Consider the following 22804-nt stretch of genomic DNA (forward strand, 5'->3'; position numbering starts at 1 on the left):
GTATCATGTTTCAGGGGAAAATATGGTCATTCAGTGGAATACAGGACTTTCAAGCATTCTTGCTGAAAAAACCAGAGTTGAACAGAAAATTTGACATTCAGATACAAGAAGCAAGGGAAGCATGAGAAGGTAAACAGGGAAAAGAAATCATAAGGAACTTATCAAAGTTGAACTATTAACATTCCTACATGGAAAAACAATAATTGTAACTTATGAAACTTTTCTCAGTAGTTGAAGGGATTAGAAATATATATATATATATATATGAGGGTATGTGGGCATATGAATACATATGTGAATGTGTGTATATATGTTTACAGGTATACAGAGATAGAGAGCACAGGACTAATTTAACAGGAAGGGCTGATACTTAAAAGGTGAAATTGAGAGGTGAGAGGAATATAATGAGAGGAGATGGGGAGAGACAGAGTGGGGCAAACTATCTCATACAGAAGAGTCAGGGGAAAATGGTTGCAATGGAGGGGAAGAATAGGAGGGCAGAAGGGAATGGGTCAACCTTATTCCCATTGAATCTGGCTTGAGGAGGGAGGGAAATACACACTAAATAGGGGATCTCACCCTCCAGGAGAATAGGGGGGGAAGGGGATGAGAGGGAGGATGATGGAAGGGAGGGCAGGCTGGGGGGAGGGAAGTTGGAAGCACCCACTTTTGGAAAGGGACAGGATCAAAGTAGAGAATAGGACGGGTGGGAGGGAAATATAGTCAGTCTTTTACAATATATCTACTATGTTATTGTTTTGCATTAGCCGCACATGTACAACCTATACTGAACTGCTTGTCTTCCCAGTGGGGGTGGGTGGCAGGGGGGGAAGGGAATGAATCTGGGATTGAAAGTTTTAAAATCAAATATTCAAATATATGTGTGTGTATATACTATTATTAATACCATCTTACATGTAATTAAGAAATGGGATGTACAGGCACTGAGACATAGAGATCCACTGGAAAAGTCGAAACGGGTATGTGAGAAAATATGGGAGAGAGCAGATTGGAGGTGGGGATATCCTGTGGGACTGCTGTTTTGGGGGGATGGGTGGGGGAAAAACGGGGAGAAAATTTGTAACTCAAAATCTGGTGGAAACGAATGATGTAAATCAGAAGTTAAAGCATTAAAAAAAAAGAAATTGGCGATAATAACACCTACCTCACCAAGTTATTGTGATGATCAAAATCAAAAGAAAAAAAAATAAGAACATGACTGCCCTCCCATTCACCCAGGCTTAAAACCTATAAGGCATCTTTAACTCCTGACTCTGAGTCCACATTTTTAGCTTGTTGTCAAATTTTTTTATTTCTACCTTTTCAGCATCTCTTATATATGGCTTCTCCCCACCCCACAGTCACCTTGTTCAGTTCTAGGCCCTCTTCTCACCTGTAGCCTGAACTATTACAACAACTTTCTAAATTTTCTCCCTGCCTTAAGTGTCCCTCCTTGGCAGCCTAGTGGAGGATGGGTCCAAATGGAGAGAGCAGTGATTTTCCTAAGATGGGGTTCTTACTGTGTCATCCCCTTCCCCTCAATAAACTCCAGTGATTCCCCATTACCTCCAGGATCAAATATAAAGTCCTCTCTTTTCCACATTCAAAGCCTCTGACAACCTGGTCCCTTCCTAGATTTACAGGCTTCTTATACTTGTCTCTTGCTACACTGGCTTTCTTGCCAGTCCTTGGGCACAACACTCCAACTCTTAATTGAGTGCTTCTCCACTGGCTGTGCCTCTCATGTGTTTCTCCTTGCTCCTCTGGCTTCCTTCAAGATTCAGCTCAAATGCCATCTTCTGCAATAAGCCTTTCCCTCCCTCCCTTCCTCCCCCACCCTTATCCCTCTCTTCCATCCAGTCTGTCTATATTTATATATATATACATATAATATATATGCATGTATATACACTCTGTATATATTTTGTATGTATATAGTTATTTATAATCATGCCTTCCCATTAGGAAGGGAATTTTTGGAGGACAGGCACAGTGTTTTTGCCTGTATTTGTATCCCCAAAGTTTAGCAGGGGGCCCAGTACATTTTAAGCACTTAATAAATATTGCTGTTCATTTTCTTTATACTCACTAAAATGACAAGTGTCAAAGAAGCTCTCAGAATCAGCTTTCAGCAGATTCCTCCTAAAAATCAGCTGTGTGGTACCAACGTAACCATAATGTGGGTGTATAACCTATATCTGATTACTTGACGTCTTCAGGAAGGGGATGGGAAGGGAGAAAAACTTGAAACTCAAAATCTTTTTTTTTTAATGACAGCTAAAAATTGTCATTATATGTAATTGGAAAAAATAAAATACTATGAAATGAATTTTTTTAAAAAGAAAACTAATGTGGGTAATTATTCATCAAAGTTTTATGCAAAGCAATTGAAAGAATATCTCCATTGTATTGTAGAAGAGAAACAATATTACACACATATAATTGGATTTCACAATATCTTGTTATTTATCATATAAAATGTAAAAGGCATCTCAGATTTCCATCGAAAATACACTAAAGTCAAGTTTTCCAAAATAAGACCTTTTCCAAAAAAAATGAATGAATTCTTTTCACTTTTGCAGTCAGTCAATTTGTCCCACTTATGTCTCTGGAGATGGTGGGGAAGGGGCAAGGGTAAATTCAGACAGATTCGTAGTCGCTTTGCCAGGCTGAATATTTCTGAATCAAGTTCTTGACAGAAGGTTTGGTGTGAGCCATCACATCCAGAAAGTCCGCCGTAGTTACGGTGTCCAGCTGGATGGCATGTAAATTGCTGTTCTCTAGGTAAAAACATAACAATAATCGACCTGATGTTGATCAATGCTGTCGAAATGCTAATAGGCCTTCTATCAATGTGATACATACATAATGTAGCACACTTAATGGTTAATGCAGCGAAGCTAAAGTAAATAGAGGAGGAAAGGAGATGCTTAATGTGAGACTGAGTCTAGTATCTGAAATCCCGACCCAAAGGTGACCCAAATGTAGCTTTATCAAAACATTATGTAATATTTATATAGTGCCTAAATGGATGGCTCAATGTCAAACAGAATTTGCAAAAGAAATAGAACTCTGGGCCTTTGGGTATTTATCATCTGAAAGCAAATACGATCCCAAACAAGACACTAAAAAAAATGTGCAAGGAGCCCAGAGCCCCTAGACCTGTCAACCACGTTGCAAGTCTAGGCCAGGGACGTGGGCAAGGCTCCACCTGCTGGCGAGTGTTAGGCTGGGAAACACAAAACACAACTATGGTCTTCATCAAGCTTCTCATGTACCTGATTGGAGATTTTCAAGTGCATTAAAGATTTTTCTCACAGGTCGCATGGCTGCTTCCTTGCAGACTAGCTTGATGTCTGAGCCAGAGTAGCCCTCAGTCTCCTGAAGCAATAACAAAAAAAAAAACATTAGTTTGCCAGCCATTTAACTCCATTTTCTTGAATGTTCCCTTTTTCGTATGATGAATGGTCCCTGATTTTCCCTCTGTATGTAGCTAGAGAGCTCTCTGCATCTGATGCTTCTAAGGAATTTACAAAGGTTTGTTAAGAAAATAATGAATGCATGGTTTGGTTAAGTGGATGAATTAGAACATTAAACAAATTCCTAACATATCAAGAGATTTTGTCTCACCTCACTGGTGGGATGAATTGCAGGTAAAACTTGGAAGAAGGAGGGGCTCTGCGGACTCCTAAGTCTAATCTGCCGCAGCCACTAAATTGTCTTATTCTGCATAAAACTCAAGGAATACCTGTCACTGGTGCTCTCCAAACCTGGAGAAGAAACCTCCGCATCCCATCTCTGCTGCTGAAATCCTTCTTCCAGGTCCAGCCCAGGCACCATCTCCTCCATGACACTCTCCCTTATCCCTCCAGTTAGGGAAATTATATCCCTTCCTTGGATTTCTCAGACTACTCAGTTCAACCTGTCTCTTGTATGCTTAATCATTCACTAAGTTTTATCATAGTTTTTATATACAGGTATCACTGAGAGCTTCCTGAGGATAGGGACTATCTCAGTTCATTATTTATCCCCCAGTATAGCACTTTTTACATTAGTGCAAAAGAAATACTGAACTTTGTTTCAATCCCAGGCCCCTAAAGGAAACCTTGCAAAGAGGATCTCCTAGTCAGTTAACCTACAAACATTTATTTATTTTGCCTTTTTTTTTTTTGAGAGCAATTAGGATTAAGTGACTTGCCCAAAGTCACATGGCTAGTAAGTGTGTCAAGTGTCTGAGGCCAGATTTGAACTCAGGTCCTCCTGACTCCAGGGCTGGTGCTCTATTCACTGCACCACCTAGCCACCCCTCTACAAACATTTATTAAGCACCTACTAGACACTGGGCTACAAGGCACTGGGCTAAGTACTGGGAATTCAAAGAAAGGCAAAAAACAGTCCCTTCCCTCAAGGTGTTCACAGTCTAATGGGAGAGTCATGAAAAAAATTATGTACCAATGAAATATACATAGCGTAAATTCATCTTAGAGGATAGGTCCTAAAATTAAGGAAGACTGGGAAAGGCTTCTTGCAGAGGGTAGACTCGGCTGACTTGAAGGAAGTTAGAGAGGTAGGGAAGATGAGGGAGAGTGTTCTAGGCGTGAGGAACAGCCAGTAAAATGTCGGGTCTGGAGATGGAAGGACACACGTGAGGAAGAGCCAGGAGGCCAGTGTCACTAGATCACACAGGGGAGCAAGGAGTAGGAAGGGGCCAGGTTACAAAAGGTTCTGAGAGCCAAACAAACGATTTTATAACAGGGAGCCATGGGAGCTGAACCAATAGAGAGGGGTGATGAAATCAGATCTGTGCCCAAGGAAGAACTCCTGACAGCTGAGTGGACTATGGACAGGAGTGGGGAGAGACTTGTGACAGGGGCACCCAACTGTGCTGAGGGTCTGCACCAGAGTGGCAGGGTCAGAGGATGGAAGAAGCAAACAGGACGTGGCGAATGAATGGCTATGGAAGTTGAGAGAGAGTGAGGAGATGAGGGGGATACCTAGGTTTTCAGCCTAGGTGATGGATGCTCTTCATCAGTAACAGGGAAGTTAGGAAGAGGAAAGGGCTTGGGGGGGTGGGGGATAATGGGCAAAAACACTGACTTCGGTTTGGACATGCTGAACTTAAGACACTGATGGGATCTTCAGTTCAAAATATCCAAAAGTCAGTTGTAGAGGCAGGACTGGAGGTCAGGAGAGAAGTCAGGTCTGGACAAATAGATCCGAGAATCATTTACATAGCGATGATCACTGAACGCAGGGGGCTGATGAGATCACCAAGCAAAATAGTATAGAGGGAGAAGGGGGTCCAGGACAAGCTCTCATCTCCAGAAATTCCCTTATCAAGTAACCTGGGACATTCCTACCTCTCACGGGTCCCCAAGCTGCGCTGGGGGTACTTGGACAGGAGCTACACCTACAATATGAGTTTCTGACGATTTTTCTCATACCCCAATCTGAAAGGGAATTAAACATGGAAGAGATCTTTGCCCTCCCTCTCCCCAATTAAATAAAATAATTCCTTCCCATTGATTTAAACTTCCTGGAATGAAAGGAATCATCTCATCCAGCCTTCCACCTAGTACAAGAATCCCTCTGAGGTGGCAATACTGGTTCTGCTCTAATATTTTTCCACCTTATTCTTCAAGCTTTAACTGGCTACGTTGGCAAGACCCTGGCCAAGACCACCCTGTTTATTTAAGCCCTGGGAGGGGGCACCTTATTTCCTTAAGCTTAGGTGCTGACCTAGGACTTGGTGGTTTAGAGAACAGAGCTCCCTGTGTAAGGGTGGGGGTGGGAGAAGTTGGCTGTCACCTCGCCCAGCAGGCCGTACTCCAGCTCAGCATGGAGCTCTATGCCGCCACTGTTGCTCACAGCAGGGAGCCAATGGCGGATCATGGCCTGTCTCGCCTCCTTGGTCGGGAGATCCACCAAAATCCTCTTCTCCAGGCGGCGTAACATTGCACAATCTAACTCCCTGGAATGTCATCAGAAACAGAAGTAAGATGAGTGAAAGTGGAAATTCTCAGCCAGGTATTATATCTTACAGGTAGTCCGATACAGGGAGTTATTTTATATGTTAACAATTATGGGTGAGCAATATAATACTTATTTTCAGGTTGACTGGGGAGAAAGAATTGGTGAAAATATGTGTGTATGGGGTGGCTAGGTAGTGCAGTAAATAGAGCACCACACTTGACACACTTACTGGCCACGTGACTTTGGGCAAGTCACTTAACTCCAATTGCCCTCCAAAAAGCAAAAAAAAAAAAAAGAGAGAGAGAAAATATATGTGTACATCCATGTATGCATGTGTATATATGTATATATATGTGTGTACATCCATTTATGCATGTGTGTATGTGTGTGTGTGTGTGTGTGTGTGTGTTTGGAAATAATTTGGGCACTTTGGGGAATTCAATAGCCATTTCAATCCCTAGCAAACTCCTCAGTGAATGGAGAAAATGCTGAATTTGGAATCTGAGGACCTGGTTTCAAATCCCACTTCCATTACTTGTTAATTGTGTTGTCTTAATCAAATCACTTCCCTGGGTCTCAGTTTCCTCATCTGTAAAATCGGGGACTTAGATGATCACTAGTCTTCTCAGCAATACAATGATCCAAGGCAATTCCAAAAGACTCATGGGAGAAAATGCTATCCACATCCAGAGGAAGAACTATTGAATCTGAATGCAGATTGAAGTAGACTATTTTTTTTTTTTTTGCTTTTTGGAATAGGGGAAGGCAGGGCAATTGGGGTTAAGTGACTTGCCTAAGGTCACACAGCCAATAAGTATTAAGTGTCTGAGGCTGAATTTGAACTCAGGTCCCCCTGACTCCATTCACTGTGCTACCTAGCCACCCCTAAAGTGGACTATTTTCTTTTTCTTTTTTTTTCTTTCTTGTGGTTTTTCCCTTTTGTTCTGATTTTTCTTTCACAACATGACTAAGGTGGAAATTAGTATAATGTGATTGTACATGTATAGCCTATATCAGACTGCTTGCCATCTTGGGGAGCGGGGAGGGGAGACGGAGAAAAAAGTTTGGAACTTAAAATCTTATAAATGTGAATACTAAAAACAAACAAACAAAAATAATGGTGGAAAAATAAGAAGGAATCTAGGTGACACAGTGGTGAAGACCACTGGGTTTGAAGTCAGGAAGATCTGAGTTCAAATGCCACTTTACACACTTACTAGTCATGTGACCCTAGGCAAATTATTTACCTCTCAGCTTAGGTTTCTTCATTGGTAAAATAGGGATAATAATTCCAACTACCCCCACAGGATTGTTATGAGGATCAAATGAGACAACATATTACAGCACTTCAGAAGCTTTAAAGCACTATGTAAATGTTATTTCTGGTATCAAAAGTCCTTTACAGCTATAAATGTTAGGTTACTATAAACTGCCACGCTGCCCAACTTCGCCAGTGGCCTCTAAAAGTTTAATGCCTCCCTGATGAATCCAGTATAAATACAGATTTTTAACCCATGTTTTTCTTTTTTTTTTTAACCTATGATTTCCTGAAACATAGCTCACATTTTTTGCCATTTTAATGTGTCAGTACGTCTTTTGAAGTGAGGTGTATATCAATCTAACCCTGGTCTGTTTTCAACTGTGAATTCCTGAAGGGCAGGAGCTACCCATTATTTTTCTTGTACAGTACCTTGGTGCTCAGTATTATTTAAAGATGATGAATAATTCAATAGAATAAATATCCCTTGAAAATGACACTGATAGTTCTTTACCTCCATCTCAGAAAGAGTAAGAAATATTCTAAAAGTAAAATTACTATCAAAAGGAAACTCCCTTAAAGTGATCCCTACAGTAAGTTGGTATATTTTTGTAAACAAAGAACAAAGGCTAATTCATACTCTATTGCATGCTTCCAACCCCACCCTGGGCTTCATGCTACTGAACCAAAGAAAGTTAGAAGCTACTTGTAGGTAGAGTGACCTTCACAACTACCTCAGTCTATCACAGGTGCTGGTTTTGTCTGTTCCCCAGATGATAGAGCCTACTGAACTTAAAAAAAAAGATTTTAAACAATTTCAGATGGGATAATTACAGCAAGCCTTCACCAACCACCCATAGTGATTCCTCCCTTGGCAAAGAGTCAGTGAGAGTCCTCCATCCGTCAACAAAGGAAAGGTTGAGTTAAGTCATGATGGATATGGTGGTGAGGAAATCAGCAGAAAGACTGAGAAAATAAGCAAAGGACAATTCCTAATGCCATGAAGAAATACTATCCGATAAGTAAATTCCAGGACAAAACTACAAAAGAAGAATAATTCTTCAACAACTAAAACTGGAATCCCAGAAATGTTTATAAAATGATTACCAAGCTCCAAAAGAAATAAGAAGATCTCACTAACAAATAAAGGAAGAGAAAAGAGTTGAACAGGTAGGTGACAATAGAAGCTTCTAGAAAACCTTAGCAAAATGTTGGGCATCTTGAAAAAAAGAATGGCAGAAAATAGAATTTAAACATTAAACAACAATATCAAGCATGTTAAAGCAAAGTTAAAAGATAGCAAAACCAGAAAAACATACAATATCAAAAACCTGAAAAAGGCTACAGAAAGTTAACTTAAGAATAATTTGACTTCTCAAAAACATAATTTTAAAATCTGAATGTTGCATCTTAATAACTCATAAAGTCGCCTAAAAATATTGGAACCAGAATAGTGACAATATACAGAATCCACAGGTTATCACCAGAGAGAAATCCCATATATGACATAATGAAAAATGTGATTCTATGTATATATTTCCCAGATCAAAGGAAAATCATGCAAATGAGCAGGAAGAGACAGACCATATCAAAGAATCCCTTCAAAACTTCAGAGGGCTACTTTTTATGAATAGCACTAGATGGTTTGAGGGGTTCCTGCTAACTCTAGATCTATGATTCTAAATTTCAGAAAATGGTTACTATTGTCTCCTCTAAGTCTTCTCTATCCTGGGTTAAACATCCCCAAGTTCTTCAACTTATCTTTTATGGCATGGTTTCCAGTCCCCTCACTACCGTGGCCGCCCTCCTTCAACACTCAGAATTGAACACTATACTGCTGATGAGGTCTGACCCAGTCAGAATACATTCTGGACACCAGAGCTACTACAGTTATTTTTCACTGTCTTGTCACACTGTTACCTGATATTGATAGAGCAATGCATTAAATCACTCAGATTTTTTCTCTTCCAATAATTGCAGTCTAGCCTCATCTTCTCCCAAATGTACTTATAATGTTAATTCTTTGAAACTAAAGGTAGAATCTTACATTTATCCGTACTTCATTGCATTAGATTCAGATCATTGTTCTAGTTTGAATGAAGAGCTTTCTGGATGTTTCACACACTTACCCTATCTTTTTAAACTGAGGATATTGAATAAAATTTTTAACCTTTCTTTGATGACTTAGGGTCAATTTATGAATATCAATTTTTATACTTGAAAGATCTTTTCTTTCCTCTTTCTACCAGCATGTGCACGCACACACGTGTGCGCGCACACACACACACACACACATACTCCATAACCAAAAAGATTTTTATGAGTTACTTTGGTTGAAAAATTTGTCACCCCAAGGCCAAACTAATGAGTTCTTCCAACTGACCTGGGTTGGTCCCTCACACCAAAATACATAGTCCATGTGAAGACTTTGCAGATTATAGGACTGGCCAGAGTTTGTCTTCTCCTGACATAGCCTTGTACGTATTAGGTGACTAATAATTGCTGAATTGAGTCAAGAATGCCAGGCTCACCCTAAGCTATTGTAAAGCACCTTTGGTTTTCAACTCTGGTACTGCACTACTAATGTGTGTGCTCAGGGCTATTTGTCCTTTTGCTAAATACTATTATTGTTTGAGTTCTTGAGTCCACTAGTTCAAATTTTTCTGTCTCTTTATTTCCAGACAAACTCAACTTTGGGCCAGTAAAGCAGCTGCATAGATTGTTGGTATCTTGTCTAAAGAAAAGGTCAATAAATAAAGTTTGAACACATTGCCCTTAGTACATGGACTTTGTAAAAAATCTATTTGTGTTACTCAAAGGCCCTTTCCCCATTTCTTCTGGTTTTCAATTCTGTTCCAGAAAGAGGACTGTTGGGCATAACTGAGGTATCACTCTACAGTTGGTTACAAGCCTCCTTTGTAAGGGCTTATTTGATGTTCTTGGCTCTAAATAACCAACTCTCTGTAGGGCAGGAACGTTACAACCTGCCCAAACTCAGAGCTGTCATAAATCCCCCTGAAAGTAAGGCTAAAAGAAAAACCAACATGCCAGCTTCTAGTGACATGAAAGCCCTTATGTTTGTGCCAAAGATGCAAACCAGAGCGATCTGGCACATGAAGTCCGAGCCCTGGTCAACATCGGGATGACACCTGGTGTGCAAAGACTTTTAGGAGCCAAGAACTTCATCCATCCATCCATCCATCCATCCATCCATCCATCCATCCATCCACCCATCCATCCAACAGCATTTGCTAAGGGCCTACTATGTCCAATCCACTTATAAACACTGGGCATATAAAGACAAAATTCTAAAAATTAAATTAAATTTTTAAAATTAAAAACCAGTTCCTTTCCTCTAGGACCTTACAAGCAACCGGGAGGATACAGGAGAGTTACTATGTCCCAGTGCAGAAAGAGCAGGATTCAGAGCATGAGGCACTGGGTTCAAGGCCAAATTCTCCCACTTAGCATCAAAGGATCTCAGATCCGGAGCCAGAAGGGACCTTGGGCATCATTTGACAAGTGAGGAACCAGGAAACTTAAATATTCAAAGGAGAGGAAGAGGCAGTTGTCCCTTTGGAATTCTATCCTTTCTAAGGGTCAGTGGAAAAAACAAAGCAACAAGGTAACATACTTCATTAAAGAAATAGCCTAGGAAAGGATAGGGGAAGAATGTTAGAATTTAACTACTTGTTCTGAGGTGTAGGATATTATTGCTCAAACATAGAAGTGCAGAGTGGAGAGTGAAGACCTTCATAAATCTCATGCTTATCTGTACCAGGTAAAGGAGGGTTTGGGGGGGGGAGAAGCCAAAACAATAGAAAGACTACAGAGATTTTAAAAATCCTTAAGAGAGAGACTAGGTTGAAACAAGGAAGAGGAAGGAGGTTAAGTTGGGAGATAGGGTAGAATCAAGAAGAGAGCCTCGAGCAAAACAGACTACAGTTATAAAGGCATTGAAAACCCTTTACACAATCTATCCTTCTCCCTTCCTTACACATTTCTCCCCCTCTGCATTCTGAGATTTTTGCCAAACTGGTCTTGCTTGTCCTCAGACATAATACTCTATTTCCTATCTCTCTGTCTTTTCATTGGCCATTCCTCATGCCTGGATTGTATTCCTTTCTCATTTGAACTTTGCAGAATTCCTCTCTTCCAGATTCAGCTCAGGCACCCCATTTTCCCCCAATTTTAAAATATTTTTACTGAAAGTTTTGAGTTCCAAATTCCATTCCTTTCTCCCTGAGATGTCAGAGCAATCAGATATAGGTCATATATGTGCAATTATGTAAAATATTTCCATATTAGTAGTTTTGTACCAAAAAACCCAAATAAAATAAAAATGAAAGAGTGAAAAATAGCATGCTTCAGTCTGTATTCAAAGAATACCAATTCTTTCTCTGGAGGTGGATAGTATGTTCCATCATGAGTCCTTTGGGATTGTCTTGGATCACTGTATTGTTGAGAATAGCTAAGCCATTCACAATTCTTCATTGTATAATATTGTTGTTACTACAATGTTCTCCTGGTTCTGCTCACTTCACTATGCATCAGTTCATATAAGCATTTCCAGGTTTTTCTGAAATCATCCTGTCAAGCACTACCTTCTACTATCCTTTCTGATCTCCTCATCCACTAGTGCCTTCCCTCCCAAACTACCTTGTATGTAAGTATTTACATACTTTCCATTAGGATCTGGCCCTGTGTTAGGGTGACCACAGACCTTCAGACACTTTTCCAGGATCCAAGTCCTTGTTGAGCTCAGGCTCTATATGAAAGTTTCTGAGACTGTTCATGTAGAGTTCTGAGAGACTCTTGAATCAGCCATGTATGTGGCTTTTTTCTTCAAATGCCCTGAAGGGAAAGGTCCCTCTTAGTCAATTTAGTTTTGTTAATGCCACAGGTGAGGCAAGGGCAAGAATGTCTGTGACCAGTGAGTCCTAAGCCTCACCTACCAGGTTGGGTGAGATGACTCCTGCTGCCCCAAGGGCAATTTCTTCCTTCCATGGCTGAGTCAGGGAGAAGTCAGCTGTTGGTCATTACAACACAATTAGAATTTCTGCTTCCCTTCTCTTTTTGTTTACATTTTTTTGTCTTTATTTATTTGTTTGTTTACTTTTAGCTTACAAGATTCAGTTCTAGAATCCCTTGAGTTTCAAATTTTCTCCCCCCCCCCTTCCCCCCCCCCCCCCCCCCATGGAGCATGCAATCAAGTATAGGATCTGCAAATACTTTCACATTAGACATTAGGTTATAAAGAAGGATTGTATCAGATGGAATGAACAATGGGAAAGAGGAAACAAAACCAAACAAGAAAAAGAAAGAGAGCAGATAGTTTGCTTCAATCTGGATTCAAACTCAGTTCTTTCTAGTTCTTTCTCTGCAAGTAGACATCTCTCTCCATCATGAGTCTTTTGGAATTATCTTATAACCCTGCATTGTTGAGAAGAGTCCAGTCTATCAAAGTTGGTCGTCACACATACATTGAGTCTGTAATTGTATACAAATTTCTCCTTATTCTGCTGTTCTCATTCAGCATCAGTTCCTATAAGCCTCTCCAGGTAAATATGAAGTCCGTCTGCTCCTCACTTCTTATAGCACAATAGTATTCCATTAGATTCATATACCACAACTTATTCAGCCATTCCCCAATAGATAGGCATCCCCTTGATTTCCAATTCTTTGCCACCACACAAAGAGCCGCTGTAAATATTTTTGTACATACGGGTCTCCTCCCACTTCTATGATCTGTTTGGGATACAGCCCTAGAAGTGGTATTGCTGGGTCAAAGGGTAGGAAATTATTTATAGCCCTTCCCTTCTCTTTTTAGAGGAAGGAATTAGTGCTATATCCAGTCAACATGCTCTGACAACAATTAGTTTTCCCCTGCAGTTTCCATACATTCCTTTGTCACTGTTTATTTGAAATAAAAATATATTAGTGGTCACTAGCATTTGTTTGCGTGTTGTAACGTGGGTTCCCCAGCAAAAGAATCATGCAGCACCAATATGAAGCTGGAGAAAGGAAAGGGAGATTAGCAATAGCTTTTCCCCTGGGAGGTTGCCGACCTGGTGAAGCTGCCTGCAACAATTTTCAAAGTCAGTCCAAGGTGATTAGCAGGAGGTAATAAAGCATAGAGTTATCTGTAATTTGAACCTTCATTCCCTATGTGTATGGGTGTCTATTCAACTAGATAGAAGGATAGATCTATGTAGATAAGTCTATACATAACAGTATGGATCTATTTACATTTATAATATTTTGGGAGCCCAAAAGCCATGGATGAAAGAGGGATAGAGTACAGGAACCGCACTGTGACGGGCTCTCCTGAATTCTTCTACATGTAGCAGTCAAGCCCTTCCATATTTCTTGTGGGATTTTCACCGATCATGCTGGTAATACATTTGAAATGCTAAATGGTAGATCAAACACCACATTTATTTATTTTCTTTAGTTGATTCTGCAAATATTTATGCACAAACTTGTCTCCCCCTTGAGAATGCAAGCCTTCATGAGTGTAGAGATTGCTTCATTCTTTGTATTTGTATCCCTAGCTCCTAAAATGGTATACCGTAGACACTTGATAAATGCTTATTGATTGATAGCTGTCACTCTGATTTATTTAGAGCTCTGAAGTTTATAAAACCCTTTCCTCAAAACAACCCTTTGAGCTAGGCAGTAATATGTCATTGTCTCCATTTTCAGATGAGGGGAAAGATTTTAGAAGGAAAATGACTCTCCTATAATCATGTACCTAGTAAGCTTCAGAGCACTTTTACTGTTAGGTGGGTCCTGTGTGCACGAATTATGTAAGAAAGGGGGCAAGAATCCTATAGGATGGGACAACAATAAGGTATAGATGAGGTATGATCTGCACTGTTAGAGAAAGTATCTATGGATGAGGTCACAAATCCTACTGAAGCACTGACCCTGGCAGCAACAGGGGGGAATGGAAGTGAAAGGACGGTGAAGAAGGCCGAGACTAAGGTGCCAGCAATGCTAAGGGAGAAGAAAAAATCCATTCAAGAGATTCCCAGAGGGAAGAATGGAGACTTGGCAGTTGATTAGGCACTTTGGGAAAAGGAAAGGGAGGGAGTTGTCAAAGAGGTTTTTAAGGTTCTAAGCCTGCGGAAGCTACTCACAGATGTGTGCAGCACAAGAAGCTGCTGTATTTCTTGCACAATCCTTTCCTCTGTCTGGTCTGGAGGAAGGTGGGGCCTGCAGAAAGAGAGATTCATCTGCAGTTGGCCTTGTTCTCTTTCCTTTGCCTACTGAGCCCAAGAAGACCCATCTCTGGCCTCAAGAAACAAACTCCAAATCCCCAAAATGCCATGAGAAAATTGTTTAATGCAGAGGTAGGTGATAAAAAGGCCCCTTGCTGATGGTTCTATTGATCAGCTAATGCTCTAAAGAAAGAGATTTACTTCAAAACTGCTGGTAGGCACAACATAAATGAAACAACGACAGCCCTGCTGGATGAATGCACTTTTAATGACATCAATAATAGAAGTCATACAAGGGAGAAAACGAAGGACAAATGAAATGTATCATGGGATCTTCATTCTTTACTCTAGAGAAGAAAAATAAACTTTTAACTACCAAAATTTAGAGTCCCCCTAGTTCCTTCCTGGAGGAGCAGCTAGGTATCTCAGAGGATGGAGTGCTGGGTCCAGCCTCAGGAAGATCTGAGTACAAATCCAGACTGAGCCACTTACTAGCTGTGTGACCTTGGGCAAGTCACTTAACCTCTGTTAGCCTGAATCCACTGAAGGAAGAAATGACAAGCTACTCCTATATCTTTGCCAAGAAAACCCCATGGATAATATTGGTTTGCTATGGTCCACGGGGTCATGAAGAGTCAGCTATGACTGAACACCCAACACCAGCACCAACACCAATGACAGCTCCTTCTTGCCCTGATTTCTGAAGTTTGCTGTTCTCAGCACTTCCAACCTGGAACCTCCAAGGCCCTAAGTTATCCAAGACAATGATGCATAAATAAATTTAGACGTATCAAAATTCTTTAAACATTATAGAACAGATAATTTAGCACCCTGGGCTCACTCCCTGTGGGACTTTTCTCAGATGGTAGTAACCAGCTCAGTCTTAAACTGAATACTGACCACAATGGTCTTGTGTTTGTCCTTCATTTTCGAAGAGGACCATGGCATCAGGGAGATGACATGTGATGATTTGAGTGAGGGAAGGCTCTGAAAGGTCATCAGACTCACTTTCTCCTCCAGAGCCATCTGGGTCCAGTGACCAGATATTCATCAGGATGACTGGAGATGACCCAAGATACAATGGGAGACCCTGGCCTTTAGGCTAAGGGCCTTTCATGATTTAGAGTGAGGTAACACCCATTCAGTGAATAGGTCTCTTTAAGAAGTGAGTGAAGGGATTACCCCTTTAATTATAAAAAAAGAAAAAGAAATCAAGCTCGGGGAGTGGGGGGAAGACCCTTAGGGTTGCTGTTCCAAAGAGAAACAGTTACCATTGACACTCAGTCTAAGCCAGGAGGGTCCAAAAAACAGCCATGAAATGGAGCTTGGGCAGGGACATACTGTGGTCCAATCTATGAGCTTCAGAGTGAACTAGGTTTAAAGTTTTGTGAAGGAAGGAAGGAAGGAAGGAAGGAAGGAAGGAAGGAAGGAAGGAAGGAGGAAGGAAGGGAGGAAGGGAGGAAGGGAGGGAGGGAGGGAGGAAGGGAGGAAGGAAGGGAGGAAGGGAGGAAGGGAGGGAGGGAGGGAGGAAGGGAGGAAGGAAGGAAGGAAGGAAGGAAAGGAAAATAAAAGAAAAAAGAAAGGGAGGAAGGAAAGAAGGAAGGAAGGAAGGAAGGAAGGAAGGAAGGGAGGGAGGAAGGAAGGAAGGAAGGAAGGAAGGAAGGAGGGAAGGAAGGAAGGAAGGAAGGAAGGAAGGAAGGAAGGAAGGAAGGAAGGAAGGAAGGAAGGAAGGAAGGAAGGAAGGAAGGAAGGAAGGAAGGAAGGAAGGAAAGAATCTAGTCTGTAAACCTTAAGTTAAGTGGGCAGCTTCTGGCCATCAAAATTAACCTTCCTTTGGAGAGGAGAAAGAGAAAGAAAAGGAAAGGGAGAGCGAGAGGACAACTGAGTTACCCAGCTAGATGGGTCCCCATTCAGGCAGCTCTGTCTATTCATAGGTTGTGTTTATCCTTTGTTTTTGAAGGACTGTGGCATCAGGGAAATGATGACATGACTTACAGGTCTATAGAGACCATGAATCTATAAGCCAGACTCACTCAACAACTCTGGGATCCACCTGTATCACTAGATTTTAAATCAGGAGAAATGGGTTCAAATACCTACTCTTCTACTTACTATGTATGAGATTCTGGGCAAGGTTCTTTAACTATTTGGGCCTGTGTCCTCACCTGTAAAATGAATGGGTTAGAAGAGATATGGGATTCTTAACCTGGCATCCATGGATAGATTTCAGGAAACCTGTGAACTTGTATGGGAAAAAATTTACATCTCTGTTTTCACTAGCTACTAACTGAAATTTAACATTTTATTCATGTAGGCAACGTCTCCTTATTCTGAGAAAAGGGTTTTTAGTCTTTACCAGGGTCATTTCCATGACTTTTGGCTAAGAATCCCTGGGTCAGGTGATCATGAAGTATTCTAGCTCTAAATCCTATAGTGCTAGTCTTTTGGAACTTTCAAGTTTCTGTAATACCATCTCCAATATTTAATAGTGGCTCTGTAGGAATGAAAGAGCTATCACATCAGATTGGTGACTGATCATCATACAATATGGCTAGGGTTAGTCCATAATTAAATTGGGAATACACACACGTGCACACACACATATACAATGACTATTGCTTGCCTTCTCAATGAGTAGCGGTAGTGCTGGAGGGAAAGAGGGAATTTGGAATTCAAAATTTTTTAAAACAAATGTTAAGAACACACTCCATGACATCAGTGAAAAAGTGGGTATGGAGGAGAATGGTAAAAAAGCAAACAAACATAAGAAAGTATAGCCCACTTTAATAAATGAAAGAGGCCAAGGATGTGTAGACTACTCGGAAGACTAATTCCTGTATATCATGAATATTTTCTTCAAGAGGCAAGTACAAAGCAATGGACACAGCAAATCCTGAATTTATTGTTTGTTGAGCACTTTTCTAGTATTTTCTATGATAGATTTAAAAAAACTGCCAAATTTTGAAGTAAAAAATATAGGAGCATCCTCTACCTGTGTTGCACTCTGTCTTGTCCATTTGGGAAGCGAATGCCTTCCCATTTCCTCCCTGCCTTCCTTCTATGAAAGCCTTTTTCAAGGAAATCATCTGATCTCAGTCATTTTTACCTGAGCACAAATTTAAGCTACTATTACATTTCCCTGGCATGATTTCATTTAGGCATTCTCTCCACTGCAAGAATGAAAAACATATATTAGTAGGATTTTAGGCATAAATGGGCAAACAGGGGAAGAATTTGGCAGGGGGGAGCAGAAGGACCCCTACTGGAATCCCTAAAGTCACAACCCATAGAAGGACCTCTATTTTGCTCAGGCATAGCATCGCTCCCTGCATGCATAAAACATGGCATGCAGCAAAAAAACAAACAAACCCAACCACAACCTTAAAGCTCTCCCTACGGATTCAGCTACCAGAACAGAAAGATTACACAAATGTTTATAAAACCTGTCGAGCTGATATAGTAAATTTGTTATTGAGAAGGAAAACAGAGGGCTTTAATCTTGACAAATGAGCACCAAACATTTACCAGCTCGCATAATTTTAGCAACACCCTGTATCCCAGCTCCACAAGGGTAAAAACACACACACACTATAGGTAATAGGGTAACATAAACACTATCATCTATCTGGTACCATTACATCTTTTGACAAATTCTTTGACCATGTCACTCCCCCTTCACTGCCCTTAGTGTACTTTTTGACCCATCCTCTTTAATTCCTAGAAGGCAGCTGTATTCCCATGTCTTGCTGCTACATAGCAACACAAGCTAAATGTCCAGCAAGGATAGTCCACAGTGGAGTTTGCTGGTAGCCACAGCAGCCAAACTCATCAAGGAACTACCCCTGAGGAACAATGTGATTGACCCAGGTGAACATTGCATCTACTTGGAAGCCAAAACATTGTGCCCCACAGGCAGGGGAAGTGACTCATGCAAGTGAATTTGGTGGGTGGAATATGTGATATTCACCACATGAATTTTGATCCACTTTCCCTAGAGACTAAGTGGGTGTATAAAAAGGTGTACAAAACTAAGTGTTCCTTAGTTGGGAGAGATGGGGAGGGAATATTTTTACAATTCTGTCTTTGCTATAGTTCCTCAATAAATATCCCTTTATAAAAGCTAATTTATGTTAATGGATTAATTTATTTTTAGGAGAAAAAAAGTGGTCAAACTGACACTGATGTAACTGGTTGAATGATACTGGGGGAAGGCTCCAAATGGAGACTTTGAACAATAGTAGTAGAGGACACCTCAGACTTACCTCTAGAAGTAGCCATCTAAGCTCTGGGGACCCAATTTATAGTTTGATTGCCTTTGGAAGAGGGGGCCCAGAGCCAATATCCTACAATAAGAAGCAGCTGCAGTGAAATAAGTTACACCCAGGCCCCTTCAACAATATATCAAAGTGTCCTCCAAATTGAATTTCATTCTCCCAGAGTAATATGGGAGCCAGAAGGAAGGGGAGGATCTCACTGCCTGTCCTCCCCCCGCCCCACATCCACCACTGATCCTTCCAGACTGTGGTTGTGCTGTCACTGCTAGCCATCCAGATGGGGTACCTGGGGTCTAGGTCGGACCAACTTGTGGAGCCAGTCTGTGAAGTTGTGATTTGTCCTTTCCCGCCCTCGAGCTCTGCCCCTTCTCCCTATCCCACATCCCACCTAGGCAACACCCTGTGACCCCTTTGGTTCTTACCTAATCTCTTGATTTCTTCTGGGCCTGGCCCACACCCTCCTTTGTCCTTGCCTTTTGTCTCCTTCAACCTGGCCCAAATCTTATCTAAACTGTCTGTTCACATGCTGCTCCTCTTGGTCAGCTCTGACCTTTGTCTATGGACTGAGGCAGCCCTACCCTTTAAAGGTAAAAGCATGTACCCCTCTCACTCGCAGGTCCCCTAAAGGACTCTTGCCCGCTTCTCATGGAAGCGTAACAATAAACTTCTACAACTCTCACTCCAATTAAGCCTGAGACCTTGGATTCTTTCCAGGCGATATTGCAGGTTTTCTGGTCTTGGATAAGATCAGAATATCTGCTGAACCTATTGGGATCCCCTCCCCCATCAATCCTAGCCCTTTGTCACTGCCATAGCATCCAGCTTGACCACTCTGCCGTGTCCACAGGTCCTTCCAGTTCATTCAGCCTTCTGGCCCAGTATTCAACCCGTTGTGTCCCAGTAACTTTTGCTTTTAGCCAGATTATCTACTACTGAGTCTCCCACCCACAGGCCAGCTGCCTACTATGACTATCTACCCAATCCAAAGACTCCTGTAGTTTATGTGGTGCCAGTCCCATAAGAGTCTGTTACAAAGCATGTTCTTCTTATCACTGCCACTCCTCAAATGAAGGAAAGGTGTGCTTCAATGAAACTGATGGAATTATATGGTAGCTAGCCAATGACTGATGGGGCAGCTAGGTGGTGCAGGAGATAGAGAGTTGGGTTTAAAGTTAGGAAGACTCCTCTTTAGAGTTCAAATCTGGCCTCAGACACTTACTGTGTGACCTTGGTCAAGTCACAAGTTTCCTCAACTGTAAAATGAGCTGGAGAAGGAAATGGCAAATCACTTCAATGTCAGTCAAGAAAACCCAAAATGGGGTCATGAAGAGTCAGACAGGACAGAAAATGATTGAACAACTCCAATGACTGGTTATGTCTTTAAATGCCTTAAAAAGCACATCATAACTTTAAGGACATTCATCTCTGGCATTGGGGAACAAAGCCATCTAAGGAAGAGCCCAGGTCCTGAGAGGGATTTATTCTTTACCTTTCCCTTTGCACCTCTACCAGAAAATAGTGGGAGTAGGGGTAGGGAAGAAGGAATTTCTGTCTCCTTGCCCCCCTGCACTGGCAATGGCATCTTACAGTAGAGTAGTTCCCTCAGTAGGAGATGCCACACCTACCAAAGGGCAGGCCCAGAGAGTCCATCTAAGGAGCTGAGTAGAGCAGAGATGAGGAGCAGCCCTGGAGGGTCCAGGAGAGCAAATCAAAGCAAAACTCTACTGAAATAAAGCCATTCTACAAGCCAAAATACTCAAGGGATTAAACATCTATGGAAATGTATGCTGAAATAGCACAACAAACAATGTAAGAAATTTCAAATGATAAAAAATTGGTAATTAATGAATTATAGTCTAACAAAATAAAAATACATCCCACTGATACTAGGTAAAATAAGAATTAATTAAAAAAACAGTAACATAAAAGAACTGAAACATCACTGGAAGCAAAAAATTAGAAAATTGATGTAGTGAAGCAAAGATCAATGAATAAAGAAATTATAAATGAAGGTTGTCAGATTTCCAAATAATTTTAAATGCAACTAAAGATTTGAAAGATAGGACAAGAAGTGTGAACCTTAATTAAGATTTTAGATCAACAAAAACAGTTTAAAAAACTACTATATATCTTATTTAAGAAACTAATTGGGAAAAAAATTATCAGAAATTTTTTTTTAAAACTCACAAAACAGACAATACTCTGCAAGTAGAAAGACAGATCACTGCAATGGAAAAATCCAAAAATATAAGTTTCTAATAATAACATCATTACTCACATTTATATAGTGATTTGAAGTTTGACAAGTAATTTTTTTCATAAGAACCTGTGAGATAGATAAGGAAAGTATTATTATCCCCATTTTACGGATGAGAAAACTGTAGGTTAGAGAGGTAATATAACTTGCCTATGATCACACAACTAGTAAGTGTCAGATTCAGGATTTATACCTAGCTCTTCTTATTCCTAGATAGCATTTTTCAAAGGCAAAAATAAGCATTATATTTGAAAATCTGAGGACAAATAATTGCTCAAGCATTAAAATTATCTAGAAAACTCAGAATCTCATCAAAAGAAATTAAAGATAAAGCTGGGTAAGAATATATACGAGTCTTAAAGGCACAAGAATTGATCTGAAGATTATATATCTTGCAAATCTAAGCATAGTGTTTAAAGGTAAAATGGTATCTTTCAAAAGCCAGAAAGAACTCAAAAGAATTTATCAACAAAATTCCCAATTAAAAATTCCAAAATAAGATATATAAAATATATCTTTATCACTGAAATAGAAACAATCAAATTAGAAAATGAGATGCATTTTAGTATTTTATGATTGCCAGAAAAAAAATGTAAGTTGAAATATATTCATATTTGTAAGTAAGTGTTTTAAGTTGACAAGAAAAGGCAATGCTAAAAAAGAAGATGGTTGGGGGAAAGGAAGAGATTTGGTAATCCTCAAAGCTCAATTTCTATCTTTAACCAAAAAAGAGGATAAAGCTTCACAGGGAATCATAAAGAATTAAGAGACTGAAAGTCAGAAATACGATTTATTTTATTAATTAGTCTTCATAGTAAAAACAGTTATAAAAGATAAAACTCAGTCCTCCCAGAAAACATTTGTCTTCAGGAATAAAGAGGAAAAAATGCCAGAAGACAAACCCAATAACAGTTATAAAATTCAGTGTGAATAATATTAATTCCTCTAATTAAAAAAGAGTTACAGACTGGATTAAAACAAAATCCATAAATTATGCTGCTTACAGGAAAGGCACATTTGATGTGAAATGATAAAGCTAGATTAAAATTAAAGGGATGGTTTAAAATTCACCATGCAACTGTCAGTAAAAAAAAAAAACATAAAGCAACAATGACTGGAAAGGATGCATAAAATGAACAAATCATTGGCAACCAATCAAAAAGGATCAAGAAGGTGACCAGATGGAGAGTTAGACACTTTCTCCAGATATCCTTAACTTTCAAAACCTCTTTTAAAAAAAAAAAAGAGGAATTATGCATCATACGCAGACCAATTACAGCTGACTCCATGAGACAAAGAAGAAAGAATACCAAAAAGGTAAAAATCCTTGTAAATTAGCACTGGAGAATTTTTAAAGTGTTCACTCAGTACCTTCCATAAGCCTCTAAAGTTACATCAGGGAAGTGCAAGTTAACACAGGGGCTAGTAATTGTGGTCCAGTTTGGAATTCTCCCATGCTGCAGAAACTCTGCCATCTCTCTTCACTCTCTGTCTGCCCTACTCCCCCACTTTGATTCTGTTCAGCAGAGAGAGGAGAGGATGGTGGAAAATATGTTGTCTTCTGACTGAATTCAGTTTTATATTAGGGACCCCCTAAGCCGACAGAAACTCTGCTGGGAACACTGTTTCTGCCCTCCTCCAACCATGAAAAAAGTATCAGTCTAGGTATGAAGAAGAAAAAAAGAGAGTCAGGGGAGGAACTGGGATAGAAGTGGAGGCAAGCATGTGTGGTTGTGTGGGGCCTGTAGGAAAGAAGACTGAAAACTCTATTTGGGCCCATTTCTGACCCCCTAAAAGGTTACTTCTAAGGCAAAGACCC

The 22804-nt window shown here is 40.3% G+C and overlaps 1 protein-coding gene across 2 annotated transcripts in view; it reads right to left on the bottom strand.

Annotated features, from left to right (window-relative positions):
* Positions 1 to 2442: 2442 nt before the first annotated feature.
* The window catches only part of KATNAL2 (katanin catalytic subunit A1 like 2), a 136084-nt gene continuing 115722 nt past the window's right edge, over positions 2443 to 22804 (bottom strand). For both annotated transcript variants that reach the window (XM_069104750.1, XM_069104743.1), the window contains 3 exons: positions 5809 to 5971; positions 3279 to 3381; positions 2443 to 2780 (listed from right to left, as the gene is read on the bottom strand). In XM_069104750.1, the coding sequence (XP_068960851.1) occupies positions 2641 to 2780; positions 3279 to 3381; positions 5809 to 5971 (406 nt within the window). In that variant the 3' untranslated portion in view covers positions 2443 to 2640. The remainder of the gene's footprint in view (positions 2781 to 3278; positions 3382 to 5808; positions 5972 to 22804) is intronic.

The sequence above is a fragment of the Petaurus breviceps genome, unplaced genomic scaffold (assembly GCF_028583685.1).
Source record: "Petaurus breviceps papuanus isolate PSGF00001 unplaced genomic scaffold, PetGlider_PUasm1.0 131, whole genome shotgun sequence".
Classification (NCBI taxonomy): Eukaryota; Metazoa; Chordata; class Mammalia; order Diprotodontia; family Petauridae; genus Petaurus; species Petaurus breviceps.